General features: G+C 37.9%; 1 protein-coding gene across 3 annotated transcripts in view; it reads left to right on the top strand.

The window, feature by feature from the left end:
- Positions 1–19,611, top strand: part of FAM149B1 (family with sequence similarity 149 member B1) — a 52,677-nt gene that overhangs the window by 32,260 nt on the left and 806 nt on the right. The window contains exons 7-13 of one of the 3 annotated variants that reach the window (XM_006218981.4): positions 2,002–2,189; positions 10,159–10,283; positions 11,877–11,983; positions 14,378–14,602; positions 15,932–16,055; positions 16,288–16,413; positions 18,871–18,949. In XM_006218981.4, the coding sequence (XP_006219043.2) occupies positions 2,002–2,189; positions 10,159–10,283; positions 11,877–11,983; positions 14,378–14,602; positions 15,932–16,055; positions 16,288–16,413; positions 18,871–18,949 (974 nt within the window). Of the gene's footprint in view, positions 1–2,001; positions 2,190–10,158; positions 10,284–11,876; positions 11,984–14,377; positions 14,603–15,931; positions 16,056–16,287; positions 16,414–18,870; positions 19,133–19,611 lie in introns of those variants that run through there. The other 2 variants (XM_031682280.2, XM_015251806.3) reach the window with 2 other exon arrangements.

Below are 19,611 nucleotides of genomic sequence, written 5' to 3'. Positions count from 1 at the left end.
TGGGCTACAAAGAACAAAAGATAAAGAAGTCTGATAATTCCTTGAATGAGAAAACAGGCACGTTCTTTCACTACTGGACAATTATACTACCTCTTTAGAGGAAAGTAGGCAATATCTTTCAGATTGAAATGCATATACCCTTTGACTCAATAATTCTATTTATAGGAACTTACCCTACAGATATAACACCCATGTAGCCAAAGAACTACATACACACAGTCCCCCGACTTAAGATGGTTTGACTTACAATTTTTCGATGTTATGATGGTACAAAAAAAGTACGTATTCAGTAACAACTGTACATTGAATTGTGAATTTTGATCTTTTCCTGGGCTAGCTATATGTAGTATATTCTCTTGTGATGCTGGGCAGCGGCAGCCGCAGCTCCCAGTCAGCCACGAGATCACGAGGGTAAACAACCAATACACATACAGCCATTCTATACCCATACAACCAGTTTTCCACTTTCAGAAGAGTATGCAATAAATTACATATTCAACACTTTATTACAAAGTAGTCTTTCTGTAAGATAATTTTGCCCAACTGTAGGCTATAAGGTAAGTGTTCTGAGTATGTTTAAGGTAGGTGAGGCTAAGCTTTAATGTTCAGTAGGTTAAATGCATTTTTTGATTTATGATATTTTCAATTTACGAAGTTTATTGAGCTGTAACCCAATACATAAGTCAAGAAAGATCTGTACACAGATATTAATTGCAGTATTGATTATAAGAGCAAAAGGTTGGTTGATTAATAACTAATTAGAAATATTATGCTACATCCAATGGAATACTCCGCAGTTATTTTTTAAAAGAGGCAGATTTTACATGTATTGTTAGGGATCCTGTGCCAAGATACACTGATAATTCAAAGAGCAAGTGCAGTACAGTGTGTGATGTAACTATTTCTCTGGACCTATGTATGCTTCGTTCTGGGAATGGGGACTGGGGAACAGAGACGTAGGAGACTTATTTTTCACTATGTACATATGTTTCCTTCTGTACAATTTGAATTTTCACATGAATGTCTTTTTCTCTTCTAAAAAGCAATATAAATTAATACAACTAATACTAATTGGCCTCCTTCCCCACTTAGCACCAGGCTAGCTCTTCCTTGGGGAAGGAGAAGCAGAGAGTCCCGCTGCCCTGCATAAACCTCTTAGCATCCTTCTATCCTGCCTAGTTTCCTATTAATTTATGAGACCTCTGCTGCCCTAGGAGTAACTTTTACTGTAGAGGCTGGGAGGTATTTCTCCCCACCCCAAGCAAGTTCCAGAATTTGCTTTGTCTTAGTTTATAATACATCTGTCAAAGGTAAGTATATCTGTCAGCTAGATTTTCTCCCCCCAGAATTCTGGGGCTATTGGCACTCATTGTCAGAAGAGACAGGCTTAGCTAACTGGGAGTTCCTGGGTTATAGATACACAGTCTCCAGAAGAGCCTCAGAGTAGCTTCCTGTGCTGTTCGGCTAGCCTCTTTTTCCTTTATAGCCAATTACCAAATGTTTATTTGGATTAGTAAAAATATACTAATTTTAATAATCTATGTGGATTATTTCCCTAATGAATCACTGCCTCAAATAATTATGCCATAATCACAGTTACATGTCATTAAATGTGTCACGTTAATATTAATCTAAATGTTATCCAATTACAACAAAAAGATTATTTATGTGTGCTTAATTGTCATAGCTGGTTGCTCAGTTGGCAGTGCTCATTTATTAACAGCTAAAAAAAGTAGTGATTCTCAGTCTTCTTTATCTTGTCCTATTTTTTTGGCAGAGTTGGGGGGTGGGGTGGGAGTGAAAAGGGAAATGCAGAATCTCCCCTGTTGAGAACTCCCTTAGTTCACAAGGCAGCTTAATACCTGTGCTACTTATGCCTGGCTGGGGAGAGGGGTGGGGTTGGCAGCACAGGGTGGGCACAAATCACACTGCTAAGCAGCACAAAAGATAGTGGTGAACACTCAGTGAAGAATAACTGTGAAGTCTTTCTTACTGTTACAGGGAAGAGGGGTTTCACGGAAAGAAATCAGAAGCGGCTACAGAGAAACAGAAATTAGGGTACCCACCGATTGCTCCATTTTACTGCATGAAAGAGGACGTCCTTGCTTACGTGTTTGATGACGTGTGGAGCAAGGTCCTAAGCTGTATGGAACAGTTGACACGTAGTCACTGGGAGGGATTTGCTTCTGGTAAGGCTCTTTGTGAAAACAATATAAAAAAATAATTGTTTTTTGATTTCCAAACCCTAACCAGTCTATTAGATTATGTGCTTAATTAGTACCAAAGAATCGTATTGGTATTTCTCATAGAAACTAAAAGATATTTAGAAAATGAGTGGATGAGTAACAAAGCCTAGTATATGATGACTAGATACTGTGCTTTCTCTTTGAATATAATTATTTGTGAGGAAAAAAAAAACTCCTGCAAGTGACAAACACATTTTTAAAACTTCTTTATTGAAGAATAACTGATATACAACAAACCATGCATATTTCAAGTGTATAACTTGGTGAGCTTATGTATGCAGCCATGAAACCATGAGACAGCCAATATGGTGAACAAATCCATTACCCCCAAAGGTTCATGATTTTGTAATCCCTCTCTCCTGCCGCAGCCCAACCCACTATCCCCAAGTGACAGTTTATCTGCTTAAATGGAATCATGTAGTCAGCTTCTTTCACTCAATGTGATCATTCTGAGATTCATCCATGTCACTGTGTGTCAATAATTTATTCTTTTTACTGCCGAGTAGTATTCCATTGTTCTACAATTTGTTTATCCATTTATCTGCTAATGGACATTTGGATTGTTTTCATTTTTGGACTATTAAAGCTGTTATGAACACTAGCGTACAAGAATTTTTTGGACACATATTTCCTAGTCTCTTGAGTAAATTTCTAGGAGTGGAATGGTTGGATTATATGGTCAAATGTATATTAACTTATTAAGAATTGTTTGTCTTGGTTTTCTGTGTTGCACAAAAAAATGTCACACACATTGATTATCTCATAGGTCTGTGAGCCAGAAATCCAGGAACAGCTAGCTAGTCCTTTACTTAGGTTCTCACGGGGCTGCAATCAAGGTGTTGTCTAGGGCTGGGTCCTCACATAGAGGCTCAGCTAGAAAAGGATCCACATCCCCTTCGGTGTGCTCTTGGAAGCATCCATTTTCTTGTAGCTATAGTATTCATGGCAGATTTCTTCTTCAAAGCCAGCAAGAAAGACTTGAGAGCCAATCTGCTAGCAAGACAGAAGCTCTATAATATAACATAATCGTGGCGTGACATCCCATCACTTTTACCATCTTCTATTTGTCTGAAACAAGTCACAGGTCCTGCCCACACTCAAAGGGAGAGAATTAAACAAAGGTGTGATCACCAAGAGGTGAGAATCATAGGAGGGCCACCTTAGAATTTGTCCACTACAGTATTCCCACTGTCCCCCAATGATTCATGTGCTCCCACATGCAAAATACATTCAACTCCCCTCCAGGGTTTCCAAGAGATTCATCCTAATATAGCATCGGCTCTGAAGATTTTGAATCAGGTCCCAGTATGAATGCAGTTCCTGGATATAAGTGAAGTCACTGGGGTACAATTTCTTTCCACCTATAGACTTGTGAAACTAAAGGTTATATACACAGATATATGAACATCTGACTATATAATCCACCCATTCCACTCCTAGAGATGAATTATTTGACCCCAACATACCCAACATACAATAGTGGGCCAGGGCAAGGATAACCACTGTAGACACTCCAGTTAAAAGGCCAAGGGAGTAGGTGTAAAAAAAAGGTCCATAGCAATTCTGAAATCCAGCTGCAAAAATATTGGGAGTTCCTTCATTAAGTTTCAATGCCTGGAAATAATCCTCTCAGTTCTCTGCTCTACCCTCTGAGCTCTTGGTTTCACCCTGAGTCATCCCTCCTTTTTCATGAAAGGCAGCATATGTTTGCAACTAAGTAACTTCATTAGGCTGCTTCCTGCTAGTACAAATTTTAGAGTCTGATAGCTTCCCCTTATTTAGAACCTTTTGCTATCCAAAGAGATTGAGAATTTTCAAAATCATCAAATCTTGGTTTCTTTTTGTTTAATAGTTTTTCCTTCATTTTCTCTCTCATCTTGTGTTTTATTATAAGCAGTAAGAAAAAAAAAAAAAACCAAACAGGCCTCATCTTCAGCACTTTGATTGGAAATCTCCTTAGCTATATAACCAAGAATCATTTCTTAAAAGTTCTGCTTTCCATATGAACACAGGAGACCATTTCACTAAGCTTTTTGTCACTAAATAACAAGCATCTCCCTTTGTCCAGTTACTAGTAACATGTTCCTCATTTCCCCCTGAGCCTTCCCCTACAGTGACCTCCAAATCCAGATTCCTACTAAGTATGTTCACAGTAATTTGTGTCTTTTTCTATCATGCTTCTCAAAATTCTTCCTACTTCTATCAATGAACAATCAAAAATAAAATTAAGAAAACAATCCATTTGTAATAGCATCAAAAAGAAGAAAATATGTGGGAATAAACTGAACCAAGGAAATGCAAGACTTGTACACTGAACACTGTAAAACACTTGAAAGAAAATAGAGGAAATCTAAGAAGTGGAAAGACATTCTGTTTATGGATTTGAAGGCTTAATACTGTTAAGATGGCAATATTCTCCAAATACATCTATAGGTTGAATGTGACTTTATCAAAATTCCAACTGCCTTTTTTGCCGAAATGGAGAAACTGACCCTGAAATTCATACAGAAATGCAAGTATCCTGAATACCCAAAACAATATTGAAAAAGAACAAAGTTGGAGGATTCACACTTCCTGATTTTAAAACTTAATACAATGCTAAAGTAATCAAAATAATGTGGTACCAGCATAAAAACACACATAGATCAATGGAGCAGAATCAAAAGTCCAGAAATAAACTCACACATCGATGGGCAATTGATTTGCAACAAAGATGCCAAGATCATTCAGTGGTGGGGGGCAGAAATGGTGCTGGCAAGGAATGTAGCCAATATTTTATAATAACTATAAATGGAGTATGATCTTTTAAAACTGTGAGTCACTATGTATACACCTGAAATTGTAAATCAACTGTCCATCACTTTTTGAAAAAGAAAATACAGATGGAAAACAAATAATGCTGAGACACCTAGATAGCCATATGGAAAAGAATGAAATTGGACACTTACTTCACACCATATACAAAATATCAACTCAAAATGGATCAAAGGTACACATTTAAGAGCTAAGGTTATAAAACTTTTAGAAGTAAATCTTCATGACCTTGGATTGGGCAGTGGGTTCTTAGATATGACACCAAGAACACAAACAACAATAACAAAAAACTACACAAACTTGACTTAATCAAAATAAAAAACTTTAGGGTATATCAAAGAACATTATCAAGAAAGTAAAAAGAGAACCTACAGAATGGGAGGAAATATGTGTAAATTATACACCTGATATGAATCCAGTATCTACAAAATATGAACAATTACAACTCAAAAACAAAAAGAAAAACAATCCAATTTTAAAAACGGGCAAACAGCTTGAAGAAACAATCTCCAAAGAAGATATATAAATAGCCAATAAGCACATGCTAAGATGTTCAACATCATTTATTAGGGAAATCAAATCAAAGCCCAAACCACAATGAGATATCACTTCATACTAGGGTGGCTGTATTTTTTAGGACAATAACAAGTGTTGATGAGGATGTGACATTAGAACCCTCATACATTGTTAGTGGGATGTAAAATGATGCAGCCACTGTGGGAACAGTTTGGCACTTCCTCAGAAAGTTAAACATAAAATTACCCTATAACCAAGCAATTCCACTCAAAGGTTTATATACGAAGAGAACTGAAGATATATCTACACAAAAGCCTTGCACAAATGTTCACAGCAGCATTATTTATAACAGTCAAAAAGTGGAACCAACCCAAACATCCATCAACTGATGAATGGATAAACAAAACTTGGTATATCCATGTGTTATGGGCTGAACTGTGTCTCCCTCAAAATTCATACGTTGAAGCCCTAACCCTCAATGGGACTATGTTTGGAGATAGGGCCTTCAAGGAAGTAATTAAGGTTAAATGAGGTCAGAAGGGTGGGACCCAAATCCTATAGGATTGGTATCCTTTTAAGAAAAGGAAGGGACACCAGAGCTCTCCCTTTCTGTGCATGCACAGAGAAGAGGTCATGCAAGGACAGAGCAAAAAGGCAGCTGCCTAGGAGCCAGGAAGAGAGGTCTCACTATAAACTAATCCTGACAGCACTTGATCATGGACCTCTAGCCTCCAGAACTGTGAGAAGATAAATTTCTGTTCTTTAAGCCATCCAGTCAGTGGTATTTTGTCATGGCAGCCTGAGTAACTAATACACCATGCAATGGAGTATCATTCATACATAAAAAGGAATTAAGTAATGATGCATCTTAAAACATGGATGAACCTTGAAAATATGTGAAAGAAACCAGACACAAAGGGTCATATGTTGTATGACCATATGATTCCACTGAATTGAGATGAAATGTCTAGAACAGGCAGGTCCATAGAGACAGCAAGTAGTTTAGTGGTTGCCAGGGGATGGAGGAAGCAGTGCATTGGGAGGTATGGGGTTTCTTTTTGGAGTGAAGGAGAATTTCTGAAATTAGAAGTGGTGGTGGTTGCACAACACTGTGAATATACTAACAGCCACTTAAGTGTATACTGTAAAATGCTTAATTTAAAAACAGCAAATTTTGTCTCACTAAAAATTTAAAAACATGCTGCCAACCTGAAGGATGTCCTCTAAAATTTCTTGTATGTGGGTCTGTTGCTAAGAAGTTCTTTCTTTTGAGATATGAAAATTATTTTGCTTTCATTCTTGCAAGATAGTTGTGCAGTGTATTTAAATTTAGGTGGACATTCTCTGTACTTTAAAGATGTTCACTGTCTTCTCACTTGCACTGTTTCTGACAAAAAAAATCTGATGTCATCTTTTATCATTGTTGTTCCTGTGTTCATGTCTTTTTTTTTTTTCCTTTGGCTGCTTTGAAGATTGTTCTCTTTATCACTGGTTTTGAGCATTTGATTATTAGGTGCCTTGATGTAATTTTCTTCATGATACTCCTGCTTGGAGTTTGTTGAGCTTCCTGGATCTGTTATTGTTTTCATTGTTTGGCAAGTTTTCAGCTGCTATTTCTTCAGATTTTTCTTCTGTCCTCCACAATCCTTCAGAATTCCAGTTGCTCATATATTAGTTCACTTGCTCACTGATCCCTCAAATAAGCGATGCTTTAAGCAATTTTTTTCTGTATGTGTTTCATTTTGGATAGTTTCTATTGTGCCTTCCAGTTCCTTAATCTTTTTCTTTTGCAATGTTGAATCCACTGTTAAGCTCATTCAGTGTATTTTTCCACTTGTTTTCTATGAAGTATGATTAGGGTGACTTCTATATCTTCCATGTCTCTAACTTTTTGAAAAAGTGGGATAACTCAAACACGTGTGTGAATTCTGGGTTGGTTTCAATGATTGATATTCTCCTCATTATGAGTTGTGTTATGCTGCATAATATTCTTTGGGTGTCAGACATGTGAATTTTATCTAATTGGGAGGTGAATTTTTTTTTAATTTGTATGAATCTTCTTAGTCTTTTCCTGGGATGCAATTAAGTTACTTGGGAAAAAAATTAATCCTTTCTGGTCTTGCTTTTACAATTTGTTAGGCAGATCTGGAGCAATGCTCAGTCTAGAGCTAATTATTCCCTAGATACTGAGACAAGATCGTCCTGAGTACTCTGTCCAATGCCCCATTAATTATGAGTGTTTCCAGTATGGCTAGTAGGAGCAGGCACTATTCTTGGTCCTGAGTGAGCAGCAGGCATTGTTCCCTCTAATTGTTTTAGTTGGTTCTCTTCCCTAGCCTCAGATAGTTTTTGTTCATACATGCATTGATGAATACTCTTTTGAGTACTCAGAGGACACCCCATATTCTGAAGATATCCTGGGTTCTCTTTCTGTGCATTTTTCTCCTCTGTGGCCCTGTCCTATGAACCCTAGCTGTCTTGGTCTCTCTGCACTCTCAAATCGGGGAGTCCACTCGGCCCAGCCTTTGTTCTCCCTCTTTGTGTCTGTCTTGGAAACTCTTTCAAGGCAGTTGCAGAGCTAGCTTCATTTACTATCTCATGATTCACTATCTCTCATTACCTGATGTCCAAGGTCTTAAAAGCCATTGTTTCATGGGCTTATTTGTTGTTTTAAGCAGGATGGTAAAGCCTGTCCCTGTTACTCCATCTTAGCAGGAAGCAGAAGTCCAGACAACATATTTTAAACTTATAATTAAAGTATATCTATATAGAGAATTGCAAAATGTTTATATCAGGTAAGCTTGATTAATTTTTAAAAACTGAATCCACTTGTATGACCAGTGCTCAGATCAAGAACAGAACATTACCAACACTTCAGAAGCCCCTCTCATGGTTTCTCTCAGTAAGTTACTAAACTCGTACCCCTCTAAGGGCAACCCTATCTTGACTTACATAGCACCACAGGTTAGTTCTACCTGTTTTAAAACCTTGTAAGAATGGATTCATATATCTGCCCTTCTGCACTTGGCTTTTTTGTAACTCAATTTTATGTTTATTAGATTTGACTGTTCTGTATGTAATAGCTCATCTTCACTGTTATATTGTATTTTATTGTATGAATACATCCCATTCCTCTGTTGATGAATATTTAGGTAGTTTCCAGGTTACATTTGCCAGCATACAGTGCTGTTTTGATCATTCTTGTATGTGTCTTTTGGTGAAGATAGGTACTGGGTACATAAGAATGGCATTGCTGGGTCATTGGACATGCTATTCCACATTCAGTGGACACTGCTACATTTTTTTCCAAAGTGGATACACCTATTTGTACTTTCTCCAGTGTTGTATGAGAGTTCTAGCTGCTCCACATGTTGGCCACACCTGATACTATGTGATTTTTTTTTAAAGCCACTGTGTTATATGCATGTTAAGTTCCCTTTTAAACTTGGCATTTGAGAATAATAGGTCTTAACACCCTTCTTAAAACTACTTGCTTTATATTATGTGAAGTTAAGTTTTTGGAGATACAGGACAATACCCAAACTCCAATAATAATAAACCCTGGTAATAAAGGAATTCATCAGTTTTCATTATCAAACAGGGATATCAGAGAAAACTTTCACTTCAGCTTTCACAGGTTACTACTATTGGGCTGTGAATTAATATCCTTTTTTCTGTGCATCCATAAATTTAGGTTATTTTATTGTATTATAGTTGCAATTTTGAGACAAAGTCTGCAAAGAAGATACTGATCTTAAAATGTAGCTGGAGGATCTCTGGTTTAGTGGGCTGATGGAAATGTCCTAAAATAGGGGTCAGCAAACTTTTGAGTACAAAGATAGTAAATATTTTAGTCTTTGCCAGCCATCCAGTCTCTATTGCAACTACTCAATTCTGCCATTAAAAGCAGCCATAAACAGTGTGCATATAAGTGGGTGTGGCTGTGTACACTCCTAAATACTCAGTATATGTTCCCCAAAGACATGTATAACAGCACTGTATGCTGAAAAACATAAGCAGGAAACTACCCAAACATCCCTCAACAGTATAATGTGATACAGTCATACAAGGAATATACAGTAATGAGAATAAACAAACTACTGCTGCAGTTTTACTTACAAAAACCAGCAGCGATAATGGGCACCAGGTTTCCCTAGTCACAAGTGGCTATTTAAATTTTAATTAATTAAAGTTAAGTAAAATTTAAAATTCTGTTCTCAATCACATTAGCCAAATTTTAAATGCTCTATAGCCATGTGACCAGAGCTGCTATATTGGACAGTGCACATGTAGAATATTTCCTTCAACTCCAAGTGTTCTTTTGGACAGCTTTGCTCTAAAAATCTTTGCTTCTCCTCTGCCAGGTATCAACAGGCATCACCAGCCTAGGAAACCACTTAAAAATAAATTCATGGTTTGGAGAATTTTTTTTTTGAAACATGCAGGTGGTATGAAATTGGACTGCAAAGATGAGTGAAGCTGAGCTTGACAGCATGAATTCTCAAGGGAGATTTTTCTTCACAGTACTGTTGCTGTGGGTCTGAAGATATCCATGGATAATAGATTCTATTCCTTTGCTCAGATGATGAGAGTAATGTTGCAATCACCAGACCAGATTCAGAAAGCCCCTGTGTGCTGAGTGAACCACAGCCTTTGGTCCTACCTCGAGTGCCACAGTCTAAGGTGCTGTCTGTCACCTCAAATCCGGTAAGCCCCACGGGGGAACATACTGGAGAATCTAGGCCTGCTCCTGCCAGAGGAAGTTTGCTAAGTTATTTGTCTTAATTATGTCATTATTACTTTTTTTCCAGTAAAGTTATATATTTATCACAATAATCCAGTGACTCTTTGCAGAGAGAAGTTTAATTTCAGTTTAAAAAATTAATAGCAAATTAGAGTTGAGAATTCTCAGGTAGCTCTTTGGAAAAGATATCTACAAGCTGTGCAATCTAGATTCAATTGTATGGTCAGGTTCAGTCTGTTTGCGGAAGAAAGGATATGACGAAAAGAGGGACCAATCTCAGATTTTCTATGGCCTTCTGTCCTTTGGTCTTCTTTTTTGATTTCTTCCCTCTTTTTTCTCTTATCTCAACCTACCTGGGTTTTATTTTTAATATTTGAATCTGTTGACTTTTTTGTCTTTTAGATGTTTAGAAATCACAACTCAGCTGTAAAAGGCAAATCAAAGAGGAGAAAATGGTCTCAAATAAATCTGCAGATAAGCATAAAGCAAAGGCAGCCATTTCTTGCAGAAGGTTGATGAGCCTGTCTCATCCCTGTGTAATGATTTATGTAGTCCCAGTTCCTACATGATAGCTTCCCAAGGTTACTTGTTGGGAGCAGGGGAGGGATAAAAAGAAAGAGAAAAGGATTCTAATCCTTGGACCATGCTCATCGATCCACATTAGTATCTGCTTTGTTGGTATGCCAGCCAGATACTGTACAGCTGGATTTACAAAAGGACCATTTAAAGATAAACTCAGCAAGGCCCACACCTTACCACACTGGGGGATGAACCAGGTAAACTAATATTCCTTTGATGGTAGTAAAATACTTCTACATGTTGAGCTTTCCTGGTTATGGTTTAGGTAGCCTAAACCTGAAATAGTTAACTTACATGGTTCTGGCTGTCAGTGACCAAAGGAAGGAGAAGCATTAATAGAAACACTAGAGAGAAAGTAGGAGGAAGGTGCAGGCTTTCGCAGAGTAGGAGCTGGCCAAAAAGGGCACTGAAATGACTATCTGAGAGGGAAAATAAACAGGACACTAAGGTGGCAATATAAGTCCAAGTAAGATTACATCCTGCTAACATGAGAAAAAATAAGATTAACACTTTCTAATAAAGTCTTCAGAATTTAGATTATCACTGAGAGCTGAGTGCTCCAGGGGTAGTTTAGGGGAAAGGATTAGCTTGTGCAGAATATAGGACTGTGTGATGGTGAAAGCGATTATATTAGTTTACTCTTATTTATTCTACCTTTGTACCATATTTTGTGTTTTCTAATGTAATGTAAATAATGATAACAAAGGTCCTCTCTCCCCTGTGAGAGTGGTTGTTAATTGCTTTCATCTAGATTGATCAGAGTTCTCCAATCTGCTGTCATTTAGAAATGGAGAGGAAAGTACTCTGATCCTGTCACCTTGACAGTAGAGTTGCAGCCCCAGCTGGGCTATTGGCCAAGATGTTAAGACATAGGAGAAAAATGTATAAATGACCTAATTTGGAAATATTAGTTTTTGGCAAAGTTGGGAAACTAAGTATCTTCACCAACCAATAATAACATCTTCTTTTACATGTAGATGAGTCTCTGTCAAGCAGCAAGTGGTCATCAGCCAAATGTGAACGGTCTCTTGGTTCATGGGATGCCTCTACAGGCAAGAAATCTCTCCCTAATGGACAAGCTCCTGTAAGAAGTATAAAATTTTAATAGACTATAGAGTTTAAGTAGATCACTGAGAAATAGAAGGAAAGCAAAGTCAGTCAGTCAATGTGCATGTACTGAGTACCTACCAAGCAACCAGAAACACATGGGGAGTAAAAATACCTAAGGAAAATGGTCTCCACCTTCAAGCAGCTGATAAAGTAACTGGAAAGAGAAGACACACATGGGTAAAGAGACCTAATCCTACAGGGCATTCCTGTGACTGAGTGCCAAGTATGTGTACTCAGTGTGAGCACTATGGCAGACCACAAAAAGGGAGGCATTTTGGTGGATAAGTGTAGATTTTGAACTTGTCCTTGCAAGATGGAAGTCTGGATAAGCAGAGAAGAGCAGCAATGCTATCCTAGATAGAAATGTGTGGGGAAAGGATTGGAGACAAGAAAATACAAATATTTAGAAGAGAAAGCAGACCATTTTTGCTATAATAGGATAGGACGAAACAGATCAGAACTTAAATATTCTGACCAAAGACCACTGACAATCTTCTAGAATTAAAATGGATGCTAGTGTTTGTGATTAGTGGGAAAGACAAGACCGAAATTAATGAATGTTGGGACCAGACTGTGGAGGGTTCTGAATGTCATGTTTTTGAGATCCATCCATGTTGTTGCATGTGACCTTCTCTTTTACTGCCAAGTGGTATTCTATGGTAAGAATATACCACAATCTGTTTATCCATTCTTCTGTTAATGAACACTTGGGCTGTTTCCAGGCTGGGGCTGTTCTGTATAAAAGCACTATAACTACCTTACACAGGTCTTTCTTGTGGACCTACGGTCTCGTTTTTCTTTGGTCAATACCTAGAAGTCAAAGTGCTATAGGATAGGTTAACTGTGTGCTTAATTTTATAATAAACTGGCATACAGTTTTCCAAACTGTACCATTTTACACTCCCACCAGCAAGGTATGAGTTCAGTTGGGGAGCACATATATTTAAATCAGGAATTTGAAAGATACGTTTCACAGGAGTAGAACATAGACTGCCGCAGGGGGAACTTTTGAAAGGTAAGGAGTCTAATGCAGGAGTTCAGGCTGCGCAGGGTCAATACTCAAGTTGTAGCAAAGAATAAAAAAGGAGTAAAATATTTTAGGAGATACAGTAAAAGAAATCAAATTCTGTAAAAATAGAGAAATTAAAGTCAACTCTGAGATTTCAAGCTCAAGGGAAGCTTGTTTTGCAGACAGAGATGATTCTGGGGTGTGGGATGACGGGCCATCTCACGGGAAATATGGAAGAAGTCAGATCTGGAGGTTGACCTAGAAGTCTGGACATGACAAATCCAGAGTTATGGATGAGTAGTCCCAAGGGAAAATAAAGATGAACAAAGAGCAGCTAAGGCCTAAACCTCTAATTAGAGAGCAGTTAGGGTGTGCAAAGAAAAGATCCAGGTGAATGGTTAAGGAGTCAGGAAGACTAGAAAGATCCCTTGAGAGTAACACTCAAGGTTTAGCCCTATTCCACGACAGGCATTTTCCCTTCAAAGTTCTCCAAACACCGAGGCATATTTTGCACTAGAGGACACCAAAGTGGCCTGAAAGATTGAGGAACTCGCTGAAAGCCAAGAGCACATGGCAGAGCTTTCTTCTTTCACTTTCCCTCCAATTCATGGTGTAAATACTATCTCTTAGGCGCCTTACAATAGAATCAAATGTTTTCTCATCTGCTTAAAAAACAAAAAGAAAATCCCTGAACCTACAGGGCAGAGTTAAAGCTACCAAACTGTTGGGCATGGTATTTTATTCATCAGAGTACTGAGAGAAGTGTTGTATTTCACAGTTGTTTATGCAAATAAGGACCTACTGCCCTGAGCTGCACAAGGTTCTGGACCCTTTGCCTGCTCCCAGCTTTCCAAGGAACCCAAACCCTTACCCCTGTAGGCTCCAACTAGCTCAGCATTATTATCTCTGCAGTGGGAGCCACACTGGTGCCACACCACTTCTAAGCAGCAGTATTTGCCTTTCAACTAAATCTTTCTGATGATGTTCCTTCAACACAAAAGAATCTCACTCCCTGAGGTAAACTTTTGGGAAGCACTTTGGAGTAGATACCCTATAGGTTACACTTTACCAGTAACTGAAGAAGCGACTGTGATGGCAGGTGAATAATGGACTTGCTTTCCCAAATCTCCATTCTAGTAAATTATGTGTATGACTGAACTGATGTCCTTCTTTTAAGAACACATTCTCATGCCTGAGCTGTATCGTGGAGCTTCTAGAAACTTGGTTATTTACTGAATGGTTTCTCTTTTTGCTCTCCTGAATGAATGAATTTCAGTCTAGGGCTTTTTACCATTTGAGACCTGTCTCCCTGTACGGAGCAATCTTGATTTCATTGTGGGTTTCTGATTTGGCCACTAGAGATCTTGATGACAAGCTACTTGTGAGGCCTGGGTCCAGTACCATCCTTTCAACTCGAAATTGGCCAAATCGAGCCCTGGAGCTTAGTACATCATTTCTGTCATATACAGTGCAGTCCGCCAGGAGACGCAATCCCCCACCACGTACCCTTCATCCCATCAGCACAAGCCATTCACGCGCTGGAACACCAAGACCTGTGGAAGAAATCCTCAGAGGATCCCGAGTGTAGGTTTCAAAAGCAGAATTTGTGGAAACTATGGTAAAACTAATGAAGAAAAATTTTACATAGAGAATGAATTTAAATGTAAGATTGAAATATACGCCTAGAAGTTAACCATTACATATTCTTATGATGGATTGCACACTGGTTCAAATCTAATACAGAAAAAAAGGGGTTAAATTTGAATGAAATAAAGATACTGGATCTTCCTATTGATTTAGCTAAAGATTTATATTTCTACAAATAAAATGTTGGCTAGATTACTTTAGCAGTACTCACCAAAGGAATAAAAATATATATATTTTATTAAAATATTTTCCTTAGTGGGAATATGCTCAAATTCTTTCCAAAATAATAGCTAATTTGCCTTTAATATTTTTCTACACCATGGGGATCCTTTTATTCCACTGACAATAAAAAGCTTCATAAACCTCAGACAAGTAGTTGCTTATATACTAGGAAAAATGTCCTTTGGCACATCTTAGGAATAACACTAAACATATTCACTTCCCTTTTCCCACCTCATTCACTAGACACTCTGAGCTTCATGATGCAAAAAATACTTAGAAGCCCAGTTTTTAAAATAAAATTCTTTAATTAGTTGCTGATTTACAAAACATCTTAGAATGGTTGATTACTAAGACTATGATCAACGGTATGAAATAGTAAGTCCACAACTGTTTTGAATTCAGCTTCCAAATTTAGCACATCACTGTACTTCTCTCCCAACGTGTTACTTCTTGATTTTCCCTTTTAAATTTCTTGTTATAATTTAACCCAAAAGACTCACTAAAAGAGATGTCCAAAACCACGATAAGTCTTTGTTAGGACACCAGGGTTCTCCTCAGCTGCTCACTACTTTATGTGGATGTAGCTTTTATCTATTCCAGTATAGCTATATAGTCACTTGGGTATAAATGGCCTTGATGTATAATTAGTCTCTCACCCCCTCTGACAGTGCTTTCTTCAAAGTGGAAAAATAAGTTGCTTTGCTTTTTCTGGGATGTGAAAGTATCATTCAGTTTCAGTTACTGTCTTGGGTATGAGTAACACTGCAAACTGTTTCAAATCCCATTTAAGGAAATAAAAGTTTAGGAACTTTACCTGGGAATTATAGTTATTATAAGGCCCAGAACTGTGGAGAATTCCATCAGATGTGAAATTACAAATCTGTATTTGTATCACTAAGATCTCTTTACTTAAAAATATAGGCAGCCTAAAGCTTTCTGTGCAGACATTAAACTCACCGGCTCGATTTATTTGATTCTAATCAGTTTGCTTGTATTGTTGTAACTTTATGCTTGTTTCTTCATGTTTGCCGGTGGGATCCGCAGCCCAGTGGCAGCCGACTCGCTCTCCTCTCCCTCACCAATGCCCCTGAGTCGAAATAATCTGCTGCCACCTATTGGCACAGCTGAAGCGGAACACTTGAGCACTGTGGGGCCACAAAGGCAAGCGGTATGTCTTTCCTATTGCCTTTCCATGTGCTTATAAAACCTCAGTAATTCTGCAGGATCCGTGCTCTGGTCTTGACTTGTACTATATTTTGTCAGGAGTACATACTGAATCCTGATTTATGACAATGGAACTGGAACTGCTTGGCCTGCAGTTACCATACCTACTAAAGGTGATGTAAGACATGCACAGCTCCCACTACAAATTAACTTTCTAATTTTTGTCTCGTCTGCAGAAAACCCATGGCGATTCCAGTCGAGCTCGAAGTGCAGTGGTGGATGAGCCTAATTATCAGCAGCCGCAGGAGAGGCTCCTTTTACCTGACTTTTTCTCCAGACCCAATACAACTCAATCATTTTTGGTAGAGTGACATACTTCCTCTATGGTCTTGATAGTTGGGGAAAGAGAAACGAAAGGAAAAAAAATGTAGGTTGGCCGACTTAAGGCTTTACATACTGGCTTAATCAATTCTAAGGATAAAAGCTGAGGTTCTAACAATAAAAATAGTATTTTAAGTACATTTTGTTGAAATTATAACTGGTATCTGCCGCTCATTCTTCTAATTTGTAAAAATAATAAGGTAAAATGCCTTACACATAAATTGCAAATTCTTAACAATTTAAAGTTTAGATATTTCTGAGAATAAGCAAAAAATGTTAAACCCCAGTGCTTATCAGATTACCATTAACTTCATTCTCTAACACTACTCTTAGGGAATTACACCAAAAGTGGTTATCAGATTATGATGTGGACTGGTGAATGGGCAAGTTAAGACTTTCTTTTTTTCAAACTGATACTTGAAATGCTGATATTGCCTTACCATTTAATGTGTATTTACTAGCCCTTTTACTTTTAAACAATAGAAAAAAACCTGACTGGGAGATTGGAGGTCATGCTCTGACTTTGCCCAACTGTAGGCCAAGAGCTCAGCCCCACCTCATTTGCTTTGTGCAAGAGGGCTCGGTTACTTGGGCCATGCTTAGGGCCCAGGAATCAGGCACCAAGAACCCACATCCTATACTGTTTTCAAGATGTAGTGTTTGCAGCCTATTCTCAAATCATAACCCTTAAACTGTATCAACCTAAACACTAATCTTCCCTCCACTAGAAGAGTGGTGAGAATGAATGAATGGGACATTGTATCAGTTTCCTAGGGCTGCTATAACAAATAACCACAAACTGGGTGGCTTAAAACAACAGAAATTTATTCTTTCAGCTAGAGCTTAGAAGTCCAAAATCAAGGTGCAGCAGAGCCATGTTTCCTCGGTAGGCTTTAGGTAAGACTCTTCTTGCCTCTTCCTAGTTTCTGGTGGTTGCCAGCAACCCTTGGTATTCCTTGGCTTGTAGCTGCACCATTCATTTTTCCCTCTGTCTTCACATGGCCTTCTTCCTTGTGCCTCTGTGTCCAAATTTCCCTCTTATAAAGATGCCAGTCATTGAATTTGAGATCTACCCTAATCCAGTACGACCTAATCTTACTTGATTATATCTGCAAATATCCCATATCCAAATAGTCACATTGAGGAGTTCCAGGTGGACATAAATTTTCAGGGTACACCATTCAAACCAACAGACCTCAGGAGGCTTGATTTAGGGGGATATCCCCCAAAAAAACACAGGCAAAAGGAAAATGTAAGCATTTCTGATTCTGATTCTTCTTAGGAAGTTTGAGAACCTCTATTAAATATGTCTTTTCATAATCTGATCCAGGACATTTGTTGAGCAGTGTTTCCCAATTTTCTATAGCTTGATCCTCTACTATCTAACAATTTTTGGCTGCCTTAGGATTAAAACTAAACACATGAAAACATTTCAATTTCTCTTTTTTTCCCCAGATAGTTGTAACAATAACAAAAGTAAAAACTTCTTAGCTATTACTCTCCAGTTTGTTGTCATGAAAAGGAAGATGAACTAGTAGCTCAGTGTAACTAAGGACACTAGATCTGAGTCCTTAGCTGGCACTGCCAGACTCACTCTATTCCTTCATGTTCACATCTAGAATAGGAGTCAGCAAACTAAGTAAGGTTCATGGGCTGTTGGACTTACTGCCTGTTTTCATTGTTTTCTTAGAGCAGAGCCACTATGCTCACTCAATTTTGTACTGTCTATGGCTGCTTTCCTAGTACAATAGCTGAACTTAAATAGCTGCAATGATGGTTGTACCACAATACCTAAAATGTTTACTGACTGGCCTTCTACAAAAGTTTACCTATCCCTGATAGAAAACATAGGGCATCACCAGGAGAAAAATGCTCAAATCTCTTAATACCAATGCTATGACAGGATATTGAGAGGGATTTTTATTCCAGAAGTACCAGTGGGATGACATTGATAGCTTTTTTTTTGATATCTGCATTTAAATATTTTAGTCACATCTTAAAGAATTTTAAATCCCTTGAGGTAATTTTGAAATGTTTGAGTTCCACATTGAGAGTCACATTTCAAGCATGGAGGTAAAGTATGAGTGTTTCAATGTTGCTAAAAAGACTTCTGTTGTTTTAAGCAGTCAGCAGGCAGTTTTTAGAAACATTAGACATCTGGATTATTTAGAAATACTAAGATTTTCTCAAAGACTTATCAGTAAAGTTCTAGAACTTTCATCAATTTTTACAAGTTAACAATGTCTCTGTGGGTTTCTGGCTTGGGATTTTTCACTTGGAATGCAAGAATGCACTCAGCCAACCTGTCCCTTAGGTTGGCAGACGATGCCAATTACATTGTTGTCCAATATCAAGGTTTTCCCTTGTAAACCACGTAACACATTATCCTTTAGGAGAAGTTGTATTGTAAGACGTGTCCCATCTTTTCTCTTTTTCAGCCGGATACACAGTATCGTCGTTCATGTGCTGTTGAGTATCCTCATCAGGCCCGACCTGGCAGGGGATCTGCAGGGACAGGTGGAGCCATGGCTTTCATTTTATATCATGTGGTTAAGACCCTGCTGTTTTCTATGTTTATTTTTCCTTCCTCCTGTTTTTTCTACATCTTTGTAAATCACCTCAAGTTTACTTTGGAATATGGGATACAATTTTTTTTTAAATAGAGGACAACTCAATTGCACAAAGCCAAAAAGTTCCAGATTTCTGTCTTCTCATATAAATTAACCTCTTGCCACTGTGGCAAAGTAAACAGTACTCTGTTGGGTTTTTTAATCTAAAAAGTTTAGGCTAAATAAGTTATTTTCATAACATTCAAACACTGTATAGATTTTATTATGTAGGCAAAACACATATTGCTCTGGATTAAGCTGCTTTGGTCAGTTAACCTAGTAGGCCAAGGTAAGAAAAGAAATTCAAAATGTCAAGTCATGCAAAGTCTGATTCTATCCCATCAACTTTTTTTAATTCTACGTTATATTCTATAGTTTCTATTTTCATAGCAGTGATGGGAGAAAATTTAAGGATGTCTTAATTCTTCCTATAATCTTCTCACCACCATCAGGGTCATTTTGTCATGTTGTAGATGAAATTTAGAACTACCAGGCAGTTGAAATGTTTCCTGTTGATAATCAGATTAATCAACAAGTACATTAAAAAGTAATCTGCCTCAAACCATCTCT

This window comes from Vicugna pacos, chromosome 11, assembly GCF_048564905.1.
Source record: "Vicugna pacos chromosome 11, VicPac4, whole genome shotgun sequence".
Taxonomy (NCBI): Eukaryota; Metazoa; Chordata; class Mammalia; order Artiodactyla; family Camelidae; genus Vicugna; species Vicugna pacos.
The sequence above is the reverse complement of the archived record's forward strand: the minus strand, read 5'-3'. Positions and strand labels throughout refer to the sequence as shown.